A 10530-nucleotide genomic window follows, 5' to 3' on the forward strand; every position below is an offset into this window, starting at 1 on the left:
ATATATATATATATATATATATATATATATATATATATATATATATATATTTCATCTCGTTTTAAGTACAAAAATTTTGGAGGATTTTAAGCAATGCGAACAAACCTAATGTTACATATTGATTACAGCGATTGAATGAATTTGTACACTAGAAAAAAGAAAAGATAAATGAATTATTTGAGAAAAATACCGAATATGTAGTCGTTCCTGAAGATTCGCGATCAACGAATTTCAAGAAAAATAATAAAACAAAGTTTCGCGCTTTCTACTGAAGAATATACAAGGTAATTCAATAAACATTATTTACAAAGCTTATTTATAACAAGTGTCGTTAAATAACCTCGTAATGCTTACAATTAGTGTTTAAGCTTTATGTTGATTATGCTTTATTCCATTTCTTGATCTTCAGTATAAAGATGAAGGCATCCCGCTTTCCCTTCACTATTCTAGGACACAATGAACTATAGACAACACTTGACAACGTACAAAATGGTTGCGTTCAGCAGACTAAAGATGCATTTACAAGCACGCGTTTAGCCAGGTTCACACCTTGACGAAAAAATGGAAATATTTTTTAATATTTTTGTGATAGTGAGCTAGTTTCCATCGAAGGATCACACTATCACAAAGGGGAGGGTAGGTTTAAACCGAATTGAGAATGTAAGAATCAACCAACTACAGTCAAACATTCCCCTATTAGGCCTCCCCCTTGACGGAAAAACGAAAGCGGGAAGCTAATCAGAACTCGCGGAAAGACAAAAACAGACGAAATGTACCGCCTACTACTATTGCGAGTTCCGATTGGCTTCCGCTTTTCCGCTTTTCTGTCAAGGTGTAAACCCGGCCTTACAGTCAAACGACAGGGGAATGCTCGATTGTAATTGGTTGGTTCTTCATTGTGATTTGGATTAAATCCTCGGTGGAAACTAGGCCATTGACATAAATTGATTGCGCTTCTCTGATAAATCTACTAATCTAGGACTCTAGACTCCTCGAGTATCATCGAAAGAAACCATCATCAGTAGATAAAGTAAATTGCTTTAAAACCGCGAGTCTGTAAAATAGATAAATCGTTTTACAGTTTCCATTTAAGAGTGACGTCATTGTCGCTATAACATTTCTGATTTCGCTCAATTCGCTCGCAGCTCGTAACGCAAGAAAATCAGTGCAGCAGACTTGCCGAATGCAGACTGTGGTGTTGCGACGGTCGGTCTATTTGTTAATCGGTCATTTTGGGAGTTGATTCTGTGGAATCTGATCAAGTCTGGTGGAATCATTCAAGATGATTGAGGATCACCTGTGGTGCAATTGAAAACGTAAAAGGGATGATTCGTGTCGACGCGTGACGCGAGTCGAATTCGGCGCGGTGTATGTCAATCACAATGTCAATAATGGCGCGAGGAGTATGGTTGTATTGGTAGTAATGATAGTTGCTAGGCAGCAAGGCCAGCCACTGCCAGTAGTACCAGTTCTGATTGCAGCGCGCGCGCGCAAATTTCCCCGCGGTGGCGATCGTGCGGATCATGCCCATGCCCATATCCATGGTCGTCGTGCTTGCGGTGTTGAATAAGTTGAGTTGAGTGTTGAGTTCAGTGTTGAGATCAGTTGCAGTTGAGGATGCGACGAGATTGTCGATCTGGTACACACGCGATGATACGACATTCCGTCGTGTGACGCCAATCGAAACCCGACGGGATCATCGTCGCTAACGTCGAGGAGGGAATTTGGGAGGAAGGATTTTGTGGAACGAAGACACGCCAGAGCTAAGATGAGATAACAGATGCAGAATGAGACGCAGCAGCAGCGGTAACCTATTCAGTTACGCGGTCCTCACCTTCACCCTCACTCGCCTCAAGGGTAAGTTCATTTGTCACGGACGCGCGTGTCGCGTCTTTTATTTTTATAGCACCATCGATTACCCGAGGGTGCCGCCATCACCATCATCACCACCACCACCACACCACTGCCGCCGCTGCTGCATATTGTGTCCTGCGTGTGTCTCGCGCTTCAAAGTCGAATTCTTAAGAGCTGTCAAGAGTGTCAGGAAAAATGAGGCAGCTTCTATATAACGTCCACATGCATATAACTTGGCGCGTGTAACGCGCCAAGTGCATGTGTGTGTCTGTGATATTTTCAGATATATATTGGGGTTATTTAACTTTATTTACATTTAACTTTATTTAATTCCGTCAAATTGAATTCAGATTAAATTGTATAGAACGTGACGCGAGATAAAAATAATCTTTCAAATAAAAAAATGGAGTAAAACTGGCAATTTATGTAGTAAATTATAATTTTATTTGTATAATTAGTCTTAAGTATAATTAAAGTCTTCAAAAATTTAAAAAAAAAGAGAGTAACGTAAGAAATATATATAAAATGATTAATAAGTAAATAATTTTGTTAGGGAACTGCTAATTTTTGCTGTTTACATTTTATTTCTTTTTTTTCCTTTGGATGATAACAAGTATGGGTTAATATTTGTAGTACATGCAGAAGGTGGAGTTGCTTGTAAAGATCAACATGGACACTCTTACGAAAGCGGCTATCATTATATTCCTGGACCTGAACCATGTACCTTCTGTGTTTGTGATAATGGCAATCCAAAGTGGTGTAAAGCATTCATTTGTAAATTTCTCGAGGTACGTAATGTCAACAGTCCAATAATCAAGTAATTGGAATATATAATAATTTTTATTTCAACTTAAGTTTAACCTTTAAGTGAGTAATTGGGGGGATGTTCAGAACATCCCAAATAGATTTTAGTTTTACAGTTATGTTTTTTAATAGTACATTTATAAAGTTAAATTTATATTATTTATATTATTATAAGATAGAGGATTGTAAAAATAATTAATTTTAAGATTTCTGGATAATTCTATTTATTTTTTTTTCCAGAAACAAAATTTTATGTAGAGTACAATAATTATCTATCTACTTAAAGGTTAACAATGTGTTTCAAGACTGACAATAATTGGCATATAACTTGTAGAACTAGGTAAACTTTGGAATAAACTTTCGATTAACCACTTCTTCTCCAATCTCTCTTCTTCGAAACTTGATTCATATTTTTTATCGCTGAATACATCTGAAAGAATTTTTTGTTGATCAAACAAGTCGCCATCTTGAAAAGTATATAAAAAAAGTAAGAAACAATGCCTATACTGGTCAAAGCTGGAATCTTAAATGTTTTAACTAATTCCATATGAATTCATGTACCACATTTGTAGTCTCTCGCGCGCTGAATTGGTTTTTCGTACTTAACTAAACTGCTACAATAATGCCACAAATTAAATTGGCATTCAATTTAATTTCAATTTCAATTTCATATTTAATTGACTTCATTTTAAGGAGATTTTAATGTACTGTGTGAAAATCTGTAAATATTGCAACAAATATTATCTCCGCTGGAAAATATAAGATTTTAAAGAGATCAAAAAGGGGATAGCTAATCTAAAAGTTTACCGAATAACTACTGTCCAAAATCTAAAATGAATGAGTGACTTTGGTGCCACTAAAAATAAAAATCAGTGTATTATTATTAAAAAGCAATAAATATTCGCTGATGATTAGTTAAAAGTTAGCACTCAAGTTAATAATAATACACAATATTACTTTTAAAAAGTAAAAATGAAACTGCTTGTAACTGGTAATAAGGTAAAAAAAAGCAGTTTAAAGATTTATATAATAAATTTACTTTTGTATAATAGGAGAATTGCAAGTCTTTTCGGCGAGGTAATACTTGCTGCGAGTTTATTTGCCTGGACGACACATTGTCGTCAATTTCTAATGACAAAGCTGACGAAGCGGAGACTAATGCAATAGATGGAAACGCAAATTATGATATAGGTCTACGATCGGTTGCCAGTTTTGTAACAGCAATATTTTCACTAAGTCTGTTATTTTTTCTGATACATCGTCTACGCCAACGTAAGATACAAGGTAATGCTTCATCAGATAGGCTAATTTAAATCTATGACGACAGATTTTTAGAAATTTCTGTGAGAAATAATGATGCATGTATCACAATTAGAATACAAATATACGCAATACGATTCATAATTTCTGAAACAAAACTTATAAATAAAATAAAGAATATACAAAAATATTTTAAACATTTGATACTTAAAAAAGAATTCTTTACGATTAATACTCTCCTCTGGGAGATTTTTACTCTTTGTTGAGACCTTTTATTTCCCTCTTTGATTGATCACAGATCATAGCGGTTTGAATTTAGAGTAGATAATTTTACTTACTTAATTCATCTGACTTGTAATTTTCCCGATAGGCGATATTCATTAATTCAAAGTTAGATCTTATACTTAAAATAAGATGACCAAATGTGACATGACAGACAGTGCACATTGGTTTATCATGCCAGACACCCCGGGTTTCGATTCTAATAAGAAATATTTATAAAATATTGATATATATCATGTACTTTCTCGGGAAAGCTGACAATTTCCCGTGAGTATTCTTGCCCACAGAAATACCGCTTGAAAAATCCGCCATTCGGAAGCGGCATTAAAACTACAGGTCTCATATGCTTATAGCAATTGAATAATCAGCATGTGTGCATTATGAGCATTTGAAAGAGGTGTAACTACTTCTATATATATTATTTACTATACTGTTAATTCCTTAGGACAAGCTTATGTGAAATGTTACGATGGTTCTACATCACAAATTAACCCGAAGGAATACAATATGTCGCGCAGTGTCGCGCGACGTTCTGCATCAGCTGTACATACACATGCCCTTAGTATTGTACATAAATGTAATTTTAATTTTGTGAAAAATTGTTTTTTTTTTTTTCGAAAGTTTAAGAAAAAAGTAAAGATAATTGAATATTAGTAGACGTGTATAAAAGATGCGATCCTATTCAATTCCTTCTAGAATTGTAAAGGAATTAAAAAGCTGTTAACTCACATAGTTATTGTGCAAAATTAATTTATTTATAAATTATATAATACAAACGTTCAACTTTTTTTGTTTTCAGTACAATAAAATATAAACAGTTTTAATACTGTTAAATTAGGTCAAAATATATCTGTCAAAATAGGTGTGTATGTGATATGTGCGCATATACGTCACGCGGTCACGTGGAACAGTTTTCGACGCATGCGTATAATGCAACGTCAAAATTGGGGATAACGGTTTCAAACGAGTTAGTAGTCTAGTAGTATATATGTATAGAATGTCACAGAATGACCGCCAAATATTTTGTGTTGATAGAGCAAATTAAACTGAGTCGAAAAGTCCTACTTTTGTAATTTTCGCAATAATTAACAAAATATTAATTACTAAAAATCGCTGAATATTGGTTTTCAATCATTTTTTATTCAAGTACTATCAACTATATAGAAAAACAGCAAATGGCAAAAACACTGGTTTCTTCTCATAGAGCTCTAAGAAGTGTTTTAGTACATTTTCTACTACATTTTCATTTACTACATTTTCTTATTGGCAACTATTTTTATCAACATGAAATTTAATATCATGCAATTTAACATCATGCAGTTATAACATCGTGACCATTTTTCATTAACTGTTCATTAACTGTTCCGAACTGTCTTATCGTTCATGAGTGAAAGTGATTCTGCATTCGTCGTACGAGGGTAAGACATTACTTAAGAAGTGTAGTTCTTAAAATAAGAACCGACTACGAATACCAATCAGAGCATCCATATTAGCTTAAGACATTATTTAAGGTCATAAAAATCAATATCTCTCCTATCTCTTTGATATTGGAGTTGTAATTAATAAATCAAAGATTTGATATTCCAGAAATTCAAGCTGTAGTGGCTGTGACGATCAAATGAAAATGATTATAAAAGAAGAGTATTTAACAGCGATTGAAAATAAAAGCAGAACTTAATTGTAAAGGATTCTATACATACTTTTAAAACTCGTAAAACTTATCTAATATGTTCTTTATATCATTTTTCTTATGTACTACAGTGTGTAATTAATAGCGTTTCATTGGCAGAATTAGTGCGCAGTCAGTGTACCTTAAAATCGTTGTACACAAATCGACTTAAAGTTGTATGTTTAATAAAAATATATTTATGTGCTGTGTCTTGAGTGCGCATCAGTTTTGCTACTGAAAAACAGTATAAGTGTGAAAGTTTTTTCACAAATATGACAATGTAAAAATGTATATATGTTGTGTATTAGTTTGTGTGGCAGGTCGAGAAAACAGACAACTTGGAGAGGACCAAAGAAATTTAGGTAACATGGGATACTTGGAGAGAGGCGGATTATCTCACGGAGTTCCCATGGACGACATACCTTGCGGAACAGGTTACTCATTATGGAAACCACCTGGCAGTAATTACTTTCCACGTGGTGAGGCACCTCCGCCTTATGAGGAAGCGATCGCGGCTGCGAGAGCGGAACAAGCATTGTTATCAATTAATCCGCACGCGTTGCTGTCAATGAACTTCTCGGACAATTACATGCCAAATTCTAACAATCATGCGAGCGTGGCGGTAGTCACGGACACGCAAAATGATTTGACCGCAAACACGCAGGTATCATCTAATGATAGTAACATACACACGCCCTTGATGTCTTCGTCAAATAGATTGCTGTCTAGTCCCAGCGCATATGCTGGTGGTTATCGACCAATAAGCCAAAGCAGCGCATCGTCCACCATTGGTCTGAATACGAGCACTTCCACCGCGAGTTTCACAATAGGGACAAACACGTACGAGAATCTACCGGTCTCGTCGATCGCTATGACGAGTTTTAATGATAGTCAACATTCCGCAGTGACAAGCACTAGTATGCAGCCGCTACTACCGATATCGCATTCCACTATACCTAAGAACTATCGCCAGCACACAACGATGTTTCCGCGGCAGAGCGGCGGCGATGGCGACAGCAGCGGTGCGTTTACAATATCGGCGACTCTGTCGAATTCCGACGTATCCTCCCATCGTACAATTCCGCGAACATTGACGTGCGTCGCTAGCAGAGCAAAGGATGTTTTAACTGATTGCTCAGCGAGGGACTATCTCCGTTTGTCGCCGAACAGCATTGCGGCGCCTCAAAGCCTGTCGCGTCCTATACAGCTGTCCGCAGCCGCAGTCACAGCTCCGGGCAATTACAAAAGTACCAAAAACTCGGACTCGTTTTACACGGATGCTCCTGTGGCATCCAGTTTAACGCAATCGGAAACATACACCACAAATACAGCAAATGTATCCGAGCGGATTCGGGAATACACGGTAAAAATATACAATTCATCGTTGTATAAATTATATTTACGTTACTAATTTATCGTCATGTAAAGACATTTACGTTACTAATTGTCATACTTTTCTCCTCTAACGCAGCCTTCGCTAAGCATAGCTAACGAAATCAATGCAAGTGGCAGCTTCGAGTCAGTGACGTGTACTTGCAGTATACAAGCGTTACCCACTTTGCACGATGACACGGACGATTATCGAAGCGAATGCGAGAACTGTAAGAGCGCGACAGGTTCTCGTTATTATTTAGATAACGAAGATGAACTCGTTACATCACTTCACGAAACCATGACGTTGCACAGAAGACCGGACGAAGCAACATCAAGTGTTACGCCACAGTATTATAGAACTTCACTTACACTGCCGACGAGTACACGCCAACGTACAAGGTAGACATTCTATCAATCTAATATTTTTAGAATCATTAGAGCTATAAATAACTTTTTTTTATATTTTTATCAAGTAAAAATATACACTATTATAACAAAAAATAAGGAATACTCAAAATTGCATAATTTTCAGACCGTTGAAACTTAACTTATTGTTAATGAAAAATTATCGCAGACAAATAATTGAAATAGTATTTTGAAGTTTGGGATTTGTATTTTAGCATGTGTTTAATCATTTTTTGAAAACTATTTTCACAGTTTTGTATCTTAAAAAAGATTACATTTGTTTTTTTAAATTATACTCAACACTATGCAGCTTGATAAAAAGATATTTCTTCAAAAAAAAAAAATTAAAACATATACACAAAAAAGTACATAGTTTCTTCTCTACAATTCCTTTTTTAAATTTTTTCTTACGATTTTTTTTTAAATCGAACTAGGCAACTTTGAACCTACATTTTGTACAATTGATGTTGAAACTTGACAAAAAATCATCGCATATAAAAAATTAAAAGAGCAGTTTAATTTGTATTCGAAATTTGTGTTTTAATGTTTTCGTTTTGATTCTTTGTTTGCAATAAGTTTTTACCGAGTTTCAGCGATCTGAAAATTGCGAGCGTTCCTTAGCTTTTGTAAATAGTGTACTTGTTGATGGTTTATCACAAATACAAAATTTTAGTAGATGAATCTTTAAAGTGTCTTTATATCTAGGATTACCGGAGCTCGTGAAAATTGGTTCAATACCATGCCAGAAAGTTCTAGCGGTTCTTCGGACGAAAATTAAGTATTTCGAAAAAAAAAAAATAGAGGAAAATGTTCAAGCGCGCAAACAAAATTATACATGCACACACGAAACATACGTATAGTATGTATATAACTATTAAAAAAATTGTACCTATACAGAGTGTCCTAAAATTATCAAACTTCTCCTTTTAAATAAGACTGTCGGTTGGTTAATTGTTTAATTATTTTAGCGCTATGTTTTCAGTTCAAGATCAAATAGACCAGACTTGTTATATTTAACGCTATGTAAGGATAATTTTGTTCAAAAATTTTTTTATTTCTTTTGCTGATTTTATAATGTCGGCAGTTTGTAATCCTAGAAGTTGGCTACTGGCCAATTTCACTGATTTATCGATTTCAATCAATCACGACTCACCAACTATTCTTTGAGGCTGTATCAAACTACCGATTCTGCTGTCCCGATTCTGACTGTCGATTTCAGTTGATCGATCACACTTGTCGATGCCAACGATTGCCATCGATTGACTCAATTGTATAGAAGAGTAAAATTAATAAAACGCGAGAGTATCGCAAATCTCGGACGAATTATGTCGAAATATAATACCTAGGCTAAAAATCGAGATGTAATACTGGCTAAGTTTCATGTTTTAAGGTAATCCGGCTGAGAGATTCGTAGAACTGAAGTCTTTCTCGATTTTCACTTAATAATGTTTCCGTATTGCGACGCCAATTTCTTTTTTGATGCCATCTTTCCCAACTGTTTTTTCTACGGATATTTACGAATTACCTTATACAATCACCAAATTATCACGTGATTAAGTCTTTCTATTAATTATGATTTTGAATTGTTAATGACTCGAAAAATAGACTCGAATGTAAACACGAGTTGGCCGATCCAGTCAGTCGGTGCCTCATTATGATTGGTTTGCTGAGGATCAGCTTGCAGAATCGATAGTCTGATACGGGCTTTAAACTCGCTTTCAACTCACTGATTACAAACTATCGATTCATTATAGAATTAGCATTTGACATGGCTTAAGTCTTTTAAAATTCTTAGCTTCTTTACTCTTTCCATACAATATTTAAAAATACCTATAAGTTTTTGGGACATCCTCTATAGTGTACGTCGTAATGATTATCATCGTACATACATGATTATCATCATAATCATCACTATTATTGTCGTTATCATTAGATAGCAGAAGCGCGTGAGGATTTACTATGAGCAGAGCAAATCCTTGTCCGAAACACATTAAGGGGATTCTAAAGTGAAGCTCGATTCCGACAAAATCGCTATTTTATTGCGATAAAATACGACACATCGACATATCTTTATATACTACATTAATATCTCACGCACACATACATAAATTTTCGTAAAACAATAGTATTTTAATTAAACATCTAAGTCTAATTTTAAGAACTTCGCGTTGTTTGTTCGTAAACTACTAGTCTGTGGACCACAATTCCATAAGTACAAATTGCAAAGCTTTTATCAAGCAAATGTTATGATATTGACAGCTTTGACAGCTTTGACTATTGGACTAAGCAATGGTAAATATTTCAATTTAAACCATTTTTTTCATTCTTAATATAGACTCCACTTTGCAAACACATATTAATGTGTATATTTTAATCTTGGAAAAGGATTTTTAAATCTGTAAAAGAAGAAAAAAGTAATTATACAAAAATTAGTGTGTGTAGTCGGTAATACTGACTTTAGGATCCCCTTGAGACGGATTAGTGAGAAAATTTGTAGTGAAACATCACAATCCTTTGCATCAAATATGATCGACCGTTACTATCATCATTATTACATAATCATCGTCGCATTTATCATAACAATAACTTTGCGAATTTATTTTATCTGCCAAATAAAAATAATACATGTCACGCGCGCGCAAAGGGTTATACAGATTTTAATGATAGATCTTTATTGTATAAAAAGTAGAATAAATTCATATCTGTATATGTATATGATATTAGAATAATCATAAAAATATGAATCATGAAACTCTTTCTTTCATGAAATATCTAAAAAAAAGTGCGAGATTTTTGTTATAGTCCCTGGTTATATTAGACGCATGAATAGATTCATGAATGGTCGAAAATGATGATAGCTATTTTTATTTTTCATATCTAAA

The 10530-nt window shown here is 34.5% G+C and overlaps 2 protein-coding genes across 2 annotated transcripts in view; one reads left to right on the forward strand and one right to left on the reverse strand.

Annotated features, from left to right (window-relative positions):
• Positions 1-1662, reverse strand: part of LOC105625053 (brahma-associated protein of 60 kDa) — a 5367-nt gene extending 3705 nt beyond the window's left edge. Inside the window, exon 1 of the mRNA XM_012206396.1 lies at positions 1528-1662. Within this exon, the coding sequence (XP_012061786.1) occupies positions 1528-1662 (135 nt within the window). The remainder of the gene's footprint in view (positions 1-1527) is intronic.
• A 125-nt stretch (positions 1663-1787) lies between these two features.
• Positions 1788-8426, forward strand: LOC105625045. The gene is made up of 6 exons (XM_012206387.1): positions 1788-1857; positions 2488-2642; positions 3711-3942; positions 6178-7232; positions 7341-7642; positions 8354-8426. Exons 1-6 carry the CDS (start codon positions 1788-1790, stop codon positions 8424-8426), a joined length of 1887 nt encoding a protein of 628 aa, XP_012061777.1.
• The last annotated feature ends 2104 nt before the right edge of the window (positions 8427-10530 follow it).

The sequence above is a fragment of the Atta cephalotes genome, assembly GCF_000143395.1.
Source record: "Atta cephalotes unplaced genomic scaffold scaffold00105, whole genome shotgun sequence".
NCBI classification, from domain to species: Eukaryota; Metazoa; Arthropoda; class Insecta; order Hymenoptera; family Formicidae; genus Atta; species Atta cephalotes.

Bases quoted from the DNA above. Each gene is read 5' to 3' on its own strand.
- LOC105625045 (XM_012206387.1), top strand. From the start codon at position 1,788: ATGAGACGCAGCAGCAGCGGTAACCTATTCAGTTACGCGGTCCTCACC. The intron at 3,943-6,177 runs GTAATGCTTCAT...GTTGTGTATTAG, and splicing joins ACGCCAACGTAAGATACAAG to TTTGTGTGGCAGGTCGAGAA. The intron at 7,643-8,353 runs GTAGACATTCTA...CTTTATATCTAG, and splicing joins AGTACACGCCAACGTACAAG to GATTACCGGAGCTCGTGAAA.